At 41.7% G+C, this 17,748-nt stretch overlaps 1 protein-coding gene across 1 annotated transcript in view; it reads left to right on the plus strand.

Moving 5' to 3' along the window:
• fbn2b (fibrillin 2b) overlaps positions 1-17,748 on the plus strand; it is a 65,734-nt gene that overhangs the window by 15,723 nt on the left and 32,263 nt on the right. The window contains exons 5-8 of the mRNA XM_083969979.1: positions 2,893-2,988; positions 3,372-3,467; positions 12,080-12,277; positions 15,149-15,274. Coding sequence (XP_083826105.1) covers positions 2,893-2,988; positions 3,372-3,467; positions 12,080-12,277; positions 15,149-15,274 — 516 coding nt within the window. The remainder of the gene's footprint in view (positions 1-2,892; positions 2,989-3,371; positions 3,468-12,079; positions 12,278-15,148; positions 15,275-17,748) is intronic.

Consider the following 17,748-nt stretch of genomic DNA (forward strand, 5'->3'; position numbering starts at 1 on the left):
AGGTCTCTGAATGTCCAAAATGGAAAGAAATCTTTGCATTTGGATGACAACCGACTTTGACAGCATCTCATGCAGCTTTGTTTCATTACATCGCCCATCCATGCTGAAACTGCAGCTGACTTGTCCCATGGTCCCTGGGGTGTGTGTGTGTGTGTGTGTGTGTGTGTGTGTGTGTGTGTGTGTGTGTGTGTGTGTGTGTGTGTGTGTGTGTGTGTGTGTGTGTGTGTGTGTGTGTGTGTGTGTGTGTGTGTGTGTGTGTGTGTGTGTGTGTGTGTGTGTGTGTTTGTGTGAGTGAGTGTCTAATTCAGGACAAAACACAGCTATAAAGCTCCTCAGTTTTCCATCAGACACACACATGCACCCATACACACACACATTCAACTCACAAGCCTGGACTTCCTGTGTTTCGCAGTCTCTCGTAAAAAACACCCAGATGTGAGCAGCTCTCCGACGACACTACCAGAATACAGAGGTGCATTGTGGTGCTACAAAAGCAACACCCAACTCCTTTTGCTCGGAGCCTGGAAGACACACACACACACACACACACACACATGCACATGCACATCCCCCCATGCTGCTGTTCTGCACGTGCAGCTTTCCAGGCACAGGTCATTGGGGCAAACCATCTCCCTCCACCTGTGGGGGATGGAGTGCCATGAGGAGGGGGAGGAAGGGGCGAAGTTTGCCAATGAGGTCATCTTCTTCCTTCTCCAAATGTGTGCTTGTTTGCTTCCTCCTCCTCCTCCTCCTCCTCCTCCTCCCATCCAGTTCCTGTTACATAGAAAACATATGACATGAACTGTAATATATCTCCATATTTCCAGCACCTGTCTCATCATCCTCGATTCCCGAGGGCAGAGAGTTCAGTGGGCAGAGAGGCTCTACAATGTCTCTTTGCCAATCAACCTTAGCCAAACTCTTTCTCCATACTTCCTTGACCTATTTAGAAATACGTTTTTGTGGGGAGGGGAACTTGTTGAAAAATGGATGAGCTTACCCAAGTTGCCCTCAGCTTTGGGGGAGTCTGGTTTTCTCCAAGGTTTGTTCCACAGCGGGGAAAACTGAAATCACTCAGTGCAATCATTATTCATGTTTCACATCACTGCTCCTTTTGTTGGCCTGAGAGAAGAGAAGCGAGTCAAAAGAGTGTACAGCGTCAACCTCATGTCTTGAACAGAGCTGAGGTTGAAACCTGAGAAGAAGACGTGACCGAGCTCCCATGAGAGCGGATGAGAAGAAGAGAAAAAGACAGCACACTAGTACACTAACCTATAAACCCAGCCTGCCCCAGAGTACCAAACTATTTGCTTTAATTTATCACCACATGTTGCTATGAGATGCAATCCAGACTGAAAGTAGGTCCTGCCAAATCTTTACATACAGGCTGCCAAGTGTTGCAGAAAGAAAGTTAACTGGAACTTCTTCTAGACTTACGATACATTAAATGAGTGAAAAAAATGACAGCTTTGTTGACAATTTCTGTGAATTGTACAGTCTGAAACTCAGGAACACAGGCTCCACATCCAAGATACGTGCTTTGACTCATGTAACCGAAGTCTCTGCTGTGTAAGCTGCCAGTAAGGCGGCGTGTGTGATCACAATGAAAAGCTACCTTAGAGCATATCCACTCACCGTGACTCAGACAAGTCGTATTTAGTGTGTTTGGGTACAGTCAGAATAAGTGGGTGGATTATAGTGGCTGAAATGCCTCCTGTTGGCAAGTGTGCAAACTCAGAAAGTCTCATTAGACAAACTCAGCTACGGGGAAGCTCAGTCATTTCCCCTCTGCTGCACAGCTCTGCATGCCAGAAATGATAGAGAGAGAAAGAGAGACACAAACAGGCAGATGGAGAGGGAGGAAATTAATGTTGAACTTGCGAGTAAGATATGGACTGAAGAGCATGAAAGGAACCAAGAGAATAAGGAAAAGTGGAGAAAGGAAGAAAAATAAGCAAAACAGGGTAAAGGATAATAACGTATCCACTCCAGCCTGGAGGATGCAAGGAAGCAGTCAGAGAATACAGTCAGCTAACATTTAGCACTGTAGGTGTTGTCTTTCCTCCTGTGTGTTGTGAAAAGCTGGCTCAGCAGAAAGCTGATTGTCAAACAGGAAATTGGCCCTCTCACACTCTGGCAAAGTCTGCCAGCTGGGAAAGTCCTGTTTTATAATTAATAGCTTAGTTATAATAGCTGATACCATTGCACTCTTTCAGATCTGGTTATCCACAGTTTAAAATTACACTCTTTCTTTTTCTTAGATTTTCTCCCCTGTGCATCCTGCTATGTTTGGATTACCCCCCTTACCCAGTTTCCCTCTCCTCTCAGCAAATTCCTGAATGACTACCTGACTGTAGCGTACAGCTGGCTCGACTAATTGCCTTTCCCCAGTCTGCTTGATTAGCTTTGGTTTTGTGGCCTGGGGTCTTTTAGCCTCGTCTGCTGATTTAAATCTGACAAAGAAACACCAGTGCTATGCAATCCCAGCTGAAGTGTAAAAAGCTTCTTAATGTGTTAAAGTGACCGTAGTTATTTAATGTTCATTTGTTTGGAAACAGCTCTTAATGTGCTTTTATACAGAGTAATAATTTAATGAAGAAACCTGGTGTGACCAGTCAGTCATTTGATACACAATGAAATTTCTGAAACACCAATGGTTGGTCGCTAATGCAGGTTGCATAAGCGACCGAATGACAAAAGGACAAAGTCTTCTCAAAGCTCCTCTTCTTATTTAACCAGTGGTGCTGCTGCAGCCTCTGTTATTTGATAAAACAGGCGACGTGAAGGTCTTTTAAAGTGCGTCTGTTCTTGTCTTTCCTTCTAATTTTGTGCCCTTCCCTATTTCACACCCCATCATCATTTCTCCCCCTCTCTCTTTCTTGTCTCCTACAGTTCAGTCCTGTAACGTCAGGTGTATGAATGGAGGCAGCTGCGCGGAGGACTCTTGCTCCTGCACCAAGGGCTACACAGGCAGCCACTGTGGACAGCGTGAGTGAAAGCTACTGCAGCACGCATGGGTGTAAATGTGGGGTTGGCTGAACTCCTGTGTCACCCACATTAGGACAATATTAAGCTATCATTTTACTTTTGGAAATCTTAGCCTCTTTTTTGGGTCAAAAGGTTTTCAGTGAGACATGAAGGGAAGAGATGTTATTGTCTAAAGATCTGATCTCATCAATGATCCTCATGTGTTTGTAATACAAATATACAATGCAGCATGTGTTTATGTGTTGGTAATTCTGAGATGAAGTCATTTGCCTAAGCCTTAATGAAAAACCTCTGTGTGTGTCAAAGAGAGAGAATGAGACAGGAGTGTGCTAAGTTTGTGAATTCCCAATGATTCACTGTTTTTTTCCCCATCTCTCCTGTAGCTGTGTGTGAGAACGGCTGCCAGAACGGTGGGCGCTGCATTGGGCCCAACAGATGTGCTTGTGTCTACGGTTTCACTGGTCCGCAGTGCGAGAGAGGTGAGAGCTCATCCCGGTTTCTATCTTGATACTGTACTTTTTCACACACTTCCTGTCTGCTCAGGAGGTTTGCTGCTGGTGCTAGATCACACCTTTTTGGGACAAAAGGCAACAGTTATCAGAAATGTCTATTTTAAATTTTCCTTTGGTCTTGCACACAACTTCCCGATTCACCCCTGACCTCTCATACATACCACAGTTATTTGTGCAATGACAAATTATAAAGAACATTTTGGGAGTGTTTTTTTTTTGTTTTACCTCTAAGCATATGGTCTAGAGTCTAGACTATGAAAACAATACATTTCTAGTAAATGACACTCTACTGCGTGTAATGTGACACAGATGGCCTTTGTCCAGCTTGGAAGTCAAGCAAGCCAGGATCTGATTGGATGCCAAGCAACCAGATTGGAGGGGTGGTGGACCATGTTGTGACCCTGTCTTTTATCAATAAACTCCAGTCCCTACCCACGCATACACAAGTGTTAAGGAAAATATCGTAGCAGGAAGTCTTTGATCTGGCCATGCTGTTCCTATCAGTCCAGACATACTCTGTTAATTCATTACTTCTCCTCTTAGTGAACAGGCTCTGCTAACATGGATTACCTCATACAGTTAGCTCAGACAGACAGTGGGTGTTCATCTCCTGAGCTTTGAACAGAAGCCTGTGGTATGTGTGTGGTGGGAAGCGATGGCAGGGTGTTGGAAGCAGGTGGTACAGTCCCATGGCAGAAGAAAATATGTCTGAGTCTGTGGCAGCTCACCTCAGTTCACCTTTTCAGAGAAGGAGGGAGTTTTTTTTTTTTACACCTTCAGATATTCTCGGTTACCAATCCCACCTTTCCTTGGCCCTCACCTTCCACCCTCCCTCCAACTCCCTCCTCTCCCCCTTCTTTCTCCCCCATGCTGTTACCTAAACTGAGGCAGAGGAAAGTTCTTGGCCTGTAATTTTACCCACCTGATTGATGTCAGCTTGTCTTCCGCATTCCTTCTTTCCACCTACATATATTGTATGTATTTGTGTTTGCGTAAAAAAACGTGCCCTCTGTGTTATACAAATACCAATCACTCAACTTTAATCTTCATCAGTTAGATCTTTAGTCTGTCTTGTTCTCTTATTTTCTTTTCTATAAATTCAACTTCATCTAAAAATTGAATGTCCCACATGTGATGAATGTGAAAGACTTTATTGTATAAACCATATTTTATCGCCAATGTGTGAACAGACTATTGTGTAAAATGAGACCTTCCCAGACTTTCTCAGAGGTCAGTAATAGACTGATTTCTGTGTAAAAGACTCAGGCCAAATTTTCCAGGAAAATCTGAAGGATGTGACATTTATGCTACGAGTCCTCTACTGTCAACAAACAACCGGATCCCAGCACAACACAGACGTTAACAAAAACTCCACATAAGCACAAAAAACAAGACAAAAAGAAAAAAAGTTTTATCTGGTGAAGCCTGTCCGGCCAAACAGGAATGTGACTGTCGCCGGGGGAAAATATATAGGGTCAACATCAGCTGAGTATGACATTACCTCACAACACAAAGATAGTCACGCTCTCTCACATAGCCAGACGTATCTGTTATTGCTGTGGCAACACTGGAGAGTCAAATACAGTCTACAGCCTCAAATATAGTTTATAGTTAAACTGTAATATTACTTTAGTTACGTCATCCGCCAACATGGCGTGGAGTAGAAGCACACATGCTACCATGAGCAACGACATAGAGACTGCAGTTCACTTAACGTCCCCCGGCGTCATTAGTAACAATGGCTTTCTGAGCATTTCATATAACTTTCAATAACATTACTGTATACATATTCTGTGTACATTTTTAGCTTTCCTCTCACTTTCCACCCCTGATCATATTTCTCTATGAAACTCCAGGGTCTTGTTTTCTTGGAAAGTACAACATTTAGGGGGTTGAGTTTGTCACAGGCAGCTTTAAAGACATCTGGCAATAAATGCCCCCCACCTCTCCCCGCCATCCCCACAGGACCAACAGAATAGACTTTCTTTGTGGAGTGGTCATGGACGTTTCCTGATGAGGAGTGGAGCAAAGTAGGGAGGTAGAGAGAGAGAGAGAGAGAGAGAGAGAGAGAGAGAGAGATGGAGGGAGGCGAGAGGAAGAAGGTAGGGATAGGGTGAAAATGAAAATGGACTCCCCAGCTGTGTACACAAAGCCTTTTGGGGGAAGTACAAACACTCTCCGTGTTGGAGGGGAGGGTAGAACACTAGACCTGCAGGTAGTCACAGGAGAAACACTGACAAATCTGTGTTTGTGTGTGTGTTTTTGGTGCCAAATATCCTTTAGGGAGAAAAAAGCAAATGAGCCCCATTTGTCAAGATAACTGCATCATTTCTAAGGAATCCTCCTTGTGACATTAAAACTGATTCCAGCTTCACCAACATTGGATATGAAAACTGAATTGTAAACTCAAAATATTTTGAATTGAATCAGGGACAATTATTATTTTCCTTTTACTTCTCACAGCATCTTTAGGAAACAGGTTAGTAAACAGATTTTTAAAAAATTGACTTGTAAGTAGTCCACTCCACCCAAAACCTCAAATTACTTTTGATAAATGACTAGTAAATTTTCTTAGTATTGAGTTTGGCCCAAAAAGACTGGAGACTCCCTGGTGCAATCTGCGGTGCAGTTATGACTCTTGCATATTGTGGTTTGTAGAGTTTGTGTAAGTGAGGCCATGAGTCAATGGATTTACTGCGTGATTCAGTGAGAAGGCTGCTGATGAACTGAGAAAGCAGTGAAAGTCAGTTTGTATGGGTGAACTGGGTGCACAGAATGAAGTCATGGGAAACCCCTTGCATGTCTGGAGCATGTGTGCATTTACATTAATGCTTGAACAGCTAATGTGTGCCCGAGGCCTGCTTATTTTAGTAAAAAGTTAGCATGAGAGTTAGAGTTAGTCACTCCTCCTTAAATCAAAAACAATTACCACCATCTCTCTCATGAGTTGCCAGTCGTTATTAAACAGCTATGCTTGTTCTTGGTAGCTGTGTATTGCTGTGTATCATTGATGATATGTCTGTTAGTTGTTTGGTTGATTAGCTATTTTTGTCCTGGCTGAGCTCTCCACTATAATCACTACTGGATGGATTGCCATGATATTTGGTACCGACATTCGTGTCCCTGTGATGGATCCCTAATGACTTTTACAGTCTTCTGATTATTTTTTTCTGTTGTGGTACCATTAAAATCAATGCCTGTTTTCACACAATTGCATAGCCATGTAAGAGGGAGTGGTGCCGAAGTGTGTTCACAGAGCACTGGCTCTGCTTCAGTAAACCCAGTCCAGTTGGTCTCAGTGGACCCATGATACAGTCTCTGTGGTCAGTTCCAATTCCAGCCTGCGGTCTCGTCCAGACCAAATAAACTGTTAATCGCAGAGGAGTAATTTTGCCCCCTAGCAGGTGATGACGTCAAGGGCATTCTGAGGTGCTGGAAATGTAGGAAGTCGTGCTATTTCAGTTCTATTGACTCTGGATAAGAGTGGTCCGAACATGGCTGCAAAGGAAGGCTGCGCTGGTAGATGGGTGGGATTCGGGGGCCAGGCACAGGTCAGCCTGTGGAAAATATCCCCCAGTGACAGTTTAGATAGAGTCAGCCAGTTCAGAGCCTTGCTAAATTTGATCTACAGCAAGTCTATAAATTATATTCTAATGAATGATGTTGCCCTATAATAGAGATCCTATATTTGTATTTCCATATAAGATACACAATGAACTCTGTTTAGGGACAGAAAAGTGAATGTCAACTGAGAGTCATCAAAACTGGCTGAGAGTATTTTTAAACCCAGTCAGAGTGCGTACTGGACTCTTCAAATATAATGAGTCCAATGATGCCCATATAAAATGGTGTATGATTATAGTTTCTGAATTAAATCACCATGATATGTATTAAGTGTAATTAAGAATGTCATATTTCACAAGCTGCACTTAATGCCTGTTTTCATGGGGACACTAAATTTTGATGATCCATCTCATAAACAAAAAGTGAAGTAAATTATTCACTAGGGCAGATCTAGAGGGTCTGGTGGTTTGTTCAAATCAGCATTGGATTAGCCTCATGGGATAGTTAGAAGGCGGTCTTTGATCTGGCCTGATGAAAAATCGACTGATTTACTCTCACTGCACACTACAAAGACTTTCCCTTCGTTGAATAAGTAACATGTCCCATGAGTGGTAGTTGTTGATGGAGCTTGGAGCCCACTTGCCCCGACTGTGTTTTTGCCTGGCCATGTCTGCATTCAATAGAGCCTGCATTATCGTTCCACTGCTGGACAGTATTGTGTTGGGAAGTTTCCCAAAGCAGACGAAAATAGCTGTAGAAGTCAAGATTGATTTGACAGTACAATGGGCGAGGCATAGAAACAATGCCAGAGGAACTTCTGGATCCACAACTTGATGCCCTAACACATGACATCACAATTTCAAGTGTGGATATTCAGAATTAGTATATTAAGAATGCCTGGTACATATTGAAACAACTGTATGTGGTTGTTTTTCTCATATTCATGACTCGTGTGTTTACTGTAGTAAACTTCACACACAGCACTTAGCTCGATGTTTCAGATCTGGGTAGATTGCAGAGGCCCTTATCTCAACCATTGCCATTCTCCCACAGTTATTGGCCCTTGCAAGTGTGTGTGTGTGTGTGTGTGTGTGTGTGTGTGTTTGTGCTGCGTTACACATTTCATCACGTTTGGCTGCTTTTGGTGTGGAAGAAATGAAAGGAACAGACTCCTTGAGGAGTGATTAGGTCCAAAGGAAAAGAGAGATTTCAAGCCTGTTTGTAATGGCGCTGATAAGACCAACAGGGACTGCTACGATACCTCCCAACCACACACACACGCACATGCACATATATACACAGACATGCAAACAAACAGACCCACACATTTGAATCATTTATTTATATCCACATCAGCAGAAGGACACACAGACACAAACAGCACAATGCAATCAGAAATTCCACAAGACCCGCCAGACATGTGCTCAGTCTGCGCACAGCAACCAGACATGAACACACACACACACACATACACACAGAGGCTTGTGTGTGCAGATATATCTTCTCTTTATTAATTTAACTTGTTGACCTCTTGTCAGAGGAAAGTATGCATAAATGATAATGGCTTCATTTTCATGTAATCAACTCATATTTCAAGTTTCTTATCTTCCCAGACCTCCACGCCTCCTGGGAGTTTTCTAAATACTTCAGCAGTTATTAATGAGTCCAAAATGGGCTTTTTCCTCTTCTCTCGAAACCATTCCCCCTTTCCTCCTAGTGGTCAGGTCAGTGCCCTGTCCCATCTCTCCGATCCCACAGCTGGATAGGGCTGATGGGAAAAACATTTTACCAGAGGGCTTTACGTTCCGGACAGGATTAAATATTTTCTCACTATAGCTTTTACAGTATTTTATCTTTCCCATAATCCAGCTCTCATCAGAGCATCTAGCAGTATGCTTTGATGAGTAGTCACATTCTGCATCGTCAGATTCTTATATGGTTGGCTTGAAAACAGAACATCATCATATGTGAAGGGTTAGATCCCATTTACATCGCCTGAAATGAATGGCTGACTAATCTATGTGGACTGATCTAGGTGAAAGGTTATAAGTGCATTGGCGGCTTTAAGCAAACTGTGAGCTGCATTACAAATTTCAATGCTTCTTGTAAAGTCTTATTTGGGGTGGTGATGTTTAGAAAATAAAAGCACCATGACCTTATAAAGCTGAAGAGACTCCATTAAGTCTCAACACAAAGTAGACAAGTTCTTATTATCGGAGGAAACGGACTTCATTCATTGCTGGATGTTTTACATAGCTTGGAGGTTATGAATGAAACCAGAGATATCTGGATGAGAGACAGAGGCTGCTAGTGCTGCAGTGGATTTAGGAGTAAGGAGTGGAGAGGGGATAGATGAGAGGATCTGGTGGATGTTCTTGATCTATTAAGCAATTTGAACACTAATTAGACAAAATTGCTTCCCAATGTTGTCAGCTGAACTGGGTCAGGATGCTGGATTGTGCTCTTGTCCTAATGTTTCCGCGCCCATGATCGCATGTGTCCCCTAAATTTACATGCATTACATACAGATGTGCATACTGTCATCCTCAAAGGTATGTTAACATAGTCTGGACTGAGGACTACGTGCATGAAATGAATTGTTTTTTAAACCCACTTGCAAATTTATGCACTAGACAAACAAAAGCCTGAACACATGGAGCGCACACACTGATCGGGAAACACTCAGACAGGCAGCTTTTCTTCACAGTTTGTTATTTTGTGCTTTTTAAGAAATCTGCTCCAATCTTTTGTTTGGCTCGACCAAAGCTCGGACAGATGTCGTGTTTTCCTTCAGGCGTGTGTATCTACAGAGACATACATGTGCATTTCTGTGTATATATGTGTGTGTGTGTGTAGTGAGTGATGCAATGTTTGACAATGCATAAGAATGGCATCATGCACATGCATACACTGCTGAACTTGGCTGCTGTGTGCAGCTGTCTGGTGTTGCTTGATGATCTCAGTGTGGGAGAGTCCAGTCTACTGGAGGGGAGTATTTTTTTTCTCAAAATCAAAGACCGAGCGCTGGAAGCACGAGCACTTTTTGTTCTTTTGTTCTCCTGCTAATTTTTGTTTTGCTCCTCTTTGTTATTCATTTGAATTTTTTTCTGCTTAATTTGCATAGAACATGTCGAACCGTAGATTGTTTTCACCAGAGCACTATTATAATAACACCAACTTTTAATACCGCTACATCTGTTGTCTTATTGTCAACTGATACCAACAATGAACAAACAAGACCTGCCTGTGTAGCCAACTGAAAGTATTTGTGTCCAACTTTTAAGGATTGATGTCTTCCATGGCAGCAAATAGGTTTCAGGGTGTTGGCCGCAAACAAGGCAATGTAGTTCAAAAATACTGAGAGACAGATGTAAGGATTGTTTGTTTCTTTTCTTTTTCAGCATCACTCTGAAAGCATGTAAATTAAATCAAAATGTCTTTGTGTATTTGTGCACAGGTATTAGAGCGCAGCACAAAGGTCTGCTTCTCCACTTGATAACTAGGCCATGTGACGTGATGATGGAAGTTCAAACAGTGGCTGATAGGCAGGCAAGCAGAGAGTAAAAGACAGACAGACAGGAAGACCTATAGTGGGCAAAGAGAAATAAAGACAGATGGCTCAGAGGGAGCACTGCTGTGGCTCCAACCTGCATGCTCAGTTTGACCTACTTTACTTTCCCCTCTCTCTGCCTTTTTGTTTTTGTTTCTGCGTCTCCAGCTCTTTGCCCCATACTCCATGATCCTCTTTCATGTAGCACAAGGAACCAATAAGGGCAATAAGTCTAGAGAAGGACTCCCACCAGACACCACCACTGATTCATATCTTTCCATCTCATCCTGTCCTTCAGAGCTGAACAGGCCGCTCTCCTTCTCCACATCTCGCTGTCAATGCCTTGGCTAGCCGACCATGTCTTTTGTCTTTCATCTTCCTGAGACAATCTAACAATCTACTTTTTTTTTTTTTTTAATGAAAGCTATATTAAGTTTGGCGCCACTGCAGAGAACTTAATAAGGGTTTCTCCCACAAGGGAAGCCATCATTAGGCTATATGTGATTGAAAGGACAAACATTGTATTGCTGAGATGGTTTCAGCATGAGGTCATTGTGTCTGATTTGTGAAGTGCATTTAACAAGATTATGCCACGGTTTTGCTGGCAAACAGGAGTGCAGCGAGGAGGCCAGGTGATGGCTGAAGCCAGGGACATATTGTTCTCATTTTGTTCTAACATGATTTGTTTGCATGCAAAAAATCTCTCTGACGTGGTGTGAGTATTTACTCAGTCTTTTTTTTCACAGTTCATTGTCACGGGGTTATTGACGACCACCCTATCATTAACTGAGTATACTATCATATCGATGGAAACAAAAACCTGCTCTGTTCAGCCCACCGCTGACTCCCAGTTAAAGTCGGGAAATGTGATTCAGTATGTCTCTCCAGTTTACTTATTATCACAGAGACTAAATACATAGCAGTCATTCCAATCCTATTGCGAAGTTCCTGTTTATGTGTGGATGTGTTTTGCAGTTTAATCTGAGCAGGTTTAATAGGATAATGCCGGCGATCCCGTGCTCTGACGTGATCCGTTACACTGCTACCAACTCTCATATTGTTCTTCTTAAGTCCTGGTAAAACCTACTACTTGGAAATGCTCCCCTTTGTAGGCCGATCGTCGATCCAAAGACTAAACACTTGAAACAATTTAACGAGAAGGATGCGTTCAGAGGTCCTCTGAGTCATCCCTCAAAATTATCCTGTAATGCAGCGCCAGTTTTTTTTTTTTTTTTTACATCCATTCCTCCAGTAAAATTAAAACAGAAAAAAAATCACTCAGCAGTGAGATAGTTAGATCTTACAGGAAATATGCTTTTGCCCAGAAGGAGTCATTTCTCATCTATGTGCTTAATCTGGTTTCATTTAACGCTGCACCAGATGAATTGCAGCTTTATTGTTTAATCTTTCAAATATTCAATCAGTCACTGACTAACAAAGAATGAATTTCTTTCTCCTTCCACAGACTACCGGACTGGACCATGTTTCACCCAGGTGAACAACCAGATGTGTCAGGGACAGCTCAGTGGTATTGTCTGCACCAAAACCCTCTGCTGCGCGACCATTGGCCGAGCGTGGGGCCACCCCTGTGAGCAGTGCCCCGCCCAGCCGCACCCCTGCAGACGAGGCTTCATCCCTAACATCCGCACGGGAGCCTGCCAAGGTCAGACTCTCTCTCCTTTTAGCGCTCACACCTGGTCATGCAGTCAAACACACATACACAGCCACAATAAATACCGTAACCATTACTTTATCCATCATCATCTCAGCTGCATTTCCCACCCATAACATCCTCAGACCTGTGTTAACATCACAGAGAGGTGTTTACATGTACACAGTAGTCCGGATACAAGCTTGTATTTCCTGTAGACGTCTTCTGCAGAAGAGGCTGTATCATTGTATCTTTATCTACTGCCAAAACACTTAACATGTTTAGGCTTTCCAGTAATTATGCGTCACCCTGTGCTACGTTTATTTGTTCACAAGTCATTTACAAAATATGAGTTTATCATCATCCTGTGTAAACTGCATACACAGCAGATTTTATCATTTAATAATATGACAATTATAGTGGAATAGGGCTAATACAGCTTCCAGAAGTTATTTGTGTTTAAAGGGCACTCTGGTACCTGTTACATGTCAAAGTTGCTTTACTAGTCTGCTAGGACTGGTATATAGACAGTTGTGTAATGCCCCCTGTGGTTCTGGAGGAACGTTGTCAAGTCGAAAATTACTTGTAATCTTGGTCTTGACTTGGAGACTCTTAACTGTAAACACAAAGCTTGCGTTACAAAAAAGTAGGCATTTTAGATGTTCTATGCTATTGAGGTTTTTAATTGAGTTACAATATGTGGAGATGTCTATGGATATTCTCATTCATCCAGGTCATCGTTCTTTTCTGGGCAAATTGAATCGTAGGCAACTGGACTTGTATTTGTCTGGGAAGACGTTTCGCCTCTTATCCAAGGGGCTTCATCAGAAACGTCTTCCCAGACAAATACAAGTCCAGTTGCCTACGATTCAATTTGCCCAGAAAAAAAATATGTGGAGAGTACTGTCCACTATTTATGGGACTTTCCTCAAATTAGGATATATCTGCTGAATTGATTTTGACCATTCTTTTTGTATTTTTTTTAGTTCCAAGTGTTCTAACTTTGTAGAAATGTAATTCTAAATTGCTGGCGTGCCCCTGTAAACCATCTGCAGTATATTAGACACAGTATTCACTCACAATATTCGTCATACTGAACTACACTTAAACAGATTCAGAATAGACATAATATAATGAAGCAATTCAGGCTAAAAGAATGAGGCAAATATGAACTGAAAATCACCTTTTTTATCAACATTTGTCCTGTTGGTGTCCCAGAGCCCCGTCAGACCAGGTCGGACTCTGTCTGCATACCTCTCTAATAACCTATAGTCCAGACCAGACTAAGCAATAAGACTGCATCAACATATGACACATGTGGAGGTCATGTCCCTTGTTTAATGAGCCCAGTCAGGCTCTTTGTTGCCTCCATCCATGTATTCTTCCTCGGACACACCCAGCAGCGCCCGATAGGCAGGCTGGGGTGGTTAATATGCAGCTGAAGCTGCCACAGAGAAGGATGTTTGATGCTTATAGTACATCACCGCCCTTCAGCGGTATCAGAACAAATGACAATAAGGACAGATTTAATTGTCACATATGTAAAGTTTGTTCTCAACTTTTGTTTGGAGAAACTTTCATTTCATTCCTTATACCTTTGTATATTGTAATAGTCAGGTCCAAAAGCTTGAAGCTGTAAAATAAACTGCATCAATTGTTGATGTAAACATACCAAGGAAGTACATATATCTGTTAAGGCAAATCAAAGGGAATGTAACACAGTTTTCTATAATACTATGATCCACCCAGCTATACGGTTAAGTCTGAATACATTATTTATGAGGGAAAATCAAAAAAAAAAGAAAAAAAAAAAAAGTAATACATCTGGGATCACTAACTGGTTTGTATTTAGGTCCACAACTTCCTTTCCTTTGGATGTGGCTGCCAGGCTGCTCATATGTTAGAAGTATGCCAGTGTGAGAGACCAGAGATCACTCATCTCTCAGTGACTCACATACCTCCTCTCTTTTTCACTGTCTGCTTGTGCTTCCTTCTCCCTCTGAATCTCTGTTTCTGTCTTCTCTCCTCTCTCTTGCTCTCACACACACACGCATGCACACTAAAGACACCTAATCGCCAAAGAGCCTGGAGCAATGTCTTGCTGGCAGCAGTACAAAGAACACATGACCATGAATCCAAATGTAAGGATTGCACTCCAGGCTCCACATCAGGATGTTGGCCAGTAGTTGCTTTCTTTTTCTTTCTCTCTCTCTCTCAGTCTTTGGCATCCAGAGTTCCTCAACATTAGACAGTATTTTCAGTCTTTCTTTGGTAAAAGGATTAGAGATTAAATGTATTCAGATGATAAATGTCTGTGTATGTGTGTGCGCTTAAGCACACAGGTGTGTAAATACGTTCAGGAATTTTAGTTTTTTTAGAGCATAGCTTGGAAATTCACAATGCCTGGATCCTACTTACTGACTGATCCTGAAGTGAAACCCAGCGGTGTGTGTGTGTGTGTGTCCCAGGGTACTGAATTTTACAGGAACCCGCCCACTGACATATTCCCAATACTGGTAAAAGTGACTCACATTGAATGCTGGGAAAAACATACATTTAAAAAGTCATTTCCTGTTCAAACAAGAATGAAAGTGGGTCTTTCTGGAGACTTAGAGGTTTTCACATCACAGCTGGCGCCAAGTTAATTCTCATTTTTACTTCATTCTCTTTGCAAAACAAATGCCAAGGAGGATGAAGAAAAGTGTTAAGGAAAGGGAAAATGTGCTAGAAACATACTCTAAATGTGCTTGACTGATATAATACTGCAGTTTGAGTTTAGTTATTGGTGTATTACAAAGAATGCAATGCTGCATCTTACCACATCTGCTTATCTGCTTTAGTCTCTAATGACCGACTCCTGTGTTTCCTCCCTCTGTCTCTTAGATGTGGACGAGTGTCAGGCAGTCCCAGGTCTGTGTGCCGGAGGAAACTGCATCAACACCGTGGGATCTTACGAATGCAAATGTCCTGCCGGTCACCGTCAGAGTGAAACGAGCCACAAATGTGAAGGTGAGTCTGATATAAAAAGGATTTAACACTGAGAAATGTCCAACAAATCAGCGAGAAACATCCCTAATGAGGAGCAAAGGTGTCACCAGATTTAAAGGCAGAGAGACAGCTACACACAAGCATGCATTATGGTAAATATTATTATTAATATAATTATGTTGTACTCAGGTGTCTGAGCTTTAGATCTGAAGCCAATCTTTTATGTTCTTATAGCAAAGAAAAAAGTTGTGAATACAACTGATAACACATGTTCCTTAGGGCCCAATTATTGTTTCTGAATCACCATTTAATGTCAACATTGATGATAAAGAGATGTTCATGCCTCACCATTGGCGACAAAACAACTCAGTTAGTTGATATGAACAAAGTAAAACGAGCAGATATTAGCACTTGAAAGCTACATTATGAAGTGAAACAATGATTTTGATTTGATTTGAATACACTTACATGAGTGCAGATAATCTGTGGATGTTAACTCATTGCCAATTTTAAAGTAGTGATTGAAAGTTGAATTAGATTTTGTTGAGTTAATGCTCAGACAGCCACGGGGTGTGCACTTTTATGATAACCATGGGTTTGCTCAGTTGACAAATCTCTGAAGGCTTTTAAAAAGTGACGACTTGTTAAATGGTTCTTGACATGTGCACTTAAATGCACACCTATACATGAAACCACACGCACATAGCGGAGTGGACTCACATTACAATGTGTTGATTGGGTGGAATTTAAGCAATGTTCAGGCTAAACAGTCTGATAGTTAGCTAGGCAGGGTTTGTGACTGTTGGACTGAAACCATTGTGTTGTTAGTCCTCAGGGAGGATTGCAGAAAGAGCTCCTAAACTGTTGCACTGGCATTGCAATGTGTCAGCACATGAATCATCACTTACATTCTCCTTCTATGAACATGTAGAGCTGCACCAAATGATAATAATAATAAAATACAAATGTTATTTGCTGGAAACTGGTGTCTCCACCTTCAGATTCATGAGAAGCAATTATTGCAACACACACAAGGAATGATTAATGTCTTAATGGATAAAGGAGGAAATGTAGAGGCTGACTAAGACTCCCACTCTCAGTTGTGGTTTATGGGTGAAAGCCACCTCACTTCAGGACTCACTGTAAAGACAGAGTGAGCGCTTCCAGAGATGCTGGACGCTGCTAATAGAGATCCTGTGTGTGGGTGTTGTAGCCCCATCCCAGCTGGTGTCATACAGTACAGAGAGAGCTGAACAGTTGTACTACACACCAGTCAAGGACACAATGAGACAAGCTGGAAACACAGAACTTTCCCAAGGTTAGAGATAAGACCTGAAACCTTCTCCCCCTCCTTGGTCACCAAATATCTCTAATTATATTACTTTGCTTCATTCAGCAAAATGCTCTACTAATGATAAGGTGATGATAGATGAATTAGAGGGAGACATTTCCACACACTCTGCCTCTTTGTGCCCCTTTAGCAGCCTTTGTTGATCACAACCCGAAGCTATGACACACTACCCACAGGTATCAGAGAGGCCAGTTCACTAAGTGTTTTTAAAAGCTCACAACTCAGCCTCTCGCCATGCTCTACTGTACATGTAATAACTGCCAAGCACTTCTAGTAAATGCTTTGTATAGTGATTGATGTGCTTTCTGAGAATTTACTTATTTAATTTCAATAATTTATTACTTGATTTTTACATTAATGTTTTTACTGTTTTTCATTTTACACCAATGCCAATTCTTTGTTATAAAACACCTTGACATTTCTTACATGAAAGGTGCTATTCAGGCAAAGTATAATTATTAGTTAATAATTATTAGTTACTATATACAGTGTCTTGTCAGCATAAAACAAGACTCTGAAGCTGAAACATGGAGCTGGCACGTATAACTTCCCCGAGTCAGATGTTGAATATGATGGTAATTAACGCAATTAAATATTTATTATTATTTAAGTATCAACATACATTAATGATTTGGTGTAACAAAGAATTTCATTTTTACAATAATAAAAAGGCTCATATATGGCCAGGAATTGTAGCTGAGCTAACAATGGGACCTATGGTTGGAAAACCACTTTTATTTGTTTTGCATTTCTTCACCGTGATGGGAATCCTTTGCATTGATATAGCCATATTTTCTTAGAAAGCGTGACATTTAATTTCAGCTCTGGTGCTGGTTTGTTGTTGTTAGGATTCGTAGCACTGTTGAGTCATCTGACCCATGCAGAGTGAGAAGAGAAAGAGTTCAGTGTTTGTAAAGCTCGTAAAAACAATAGAGCAGTTGTGACGTGTATCTTAAGTCATCTACAGGAAGCCTGTGTTTAGTGAAATCTCGCAAACAATCAGCACAAGTCCTATGGGGAAGGCTTTTATTGAAATGCCCTTCTAGCTAAAGCACAAACAGCCTCACTCAGAGCTTTCACAGTGAAATTAGTGAGCTTTTGGAGTAGTTAAGATAAACTGCAGTTAAGATATCCTTGGTGTCTG

Source organism: Trachurus trachurus, assembly GCF_905171665.1.
Source record: "Trachurus trachurus genome assembly, chromosome: 4".
In the NCBI taxonomy this organism is placed as follows: Eukaryota; Metazoa; Chordata; class Actinopteri; order Carangiformes; family Carangidae; genus Trachurus; species Trachurus trachurus.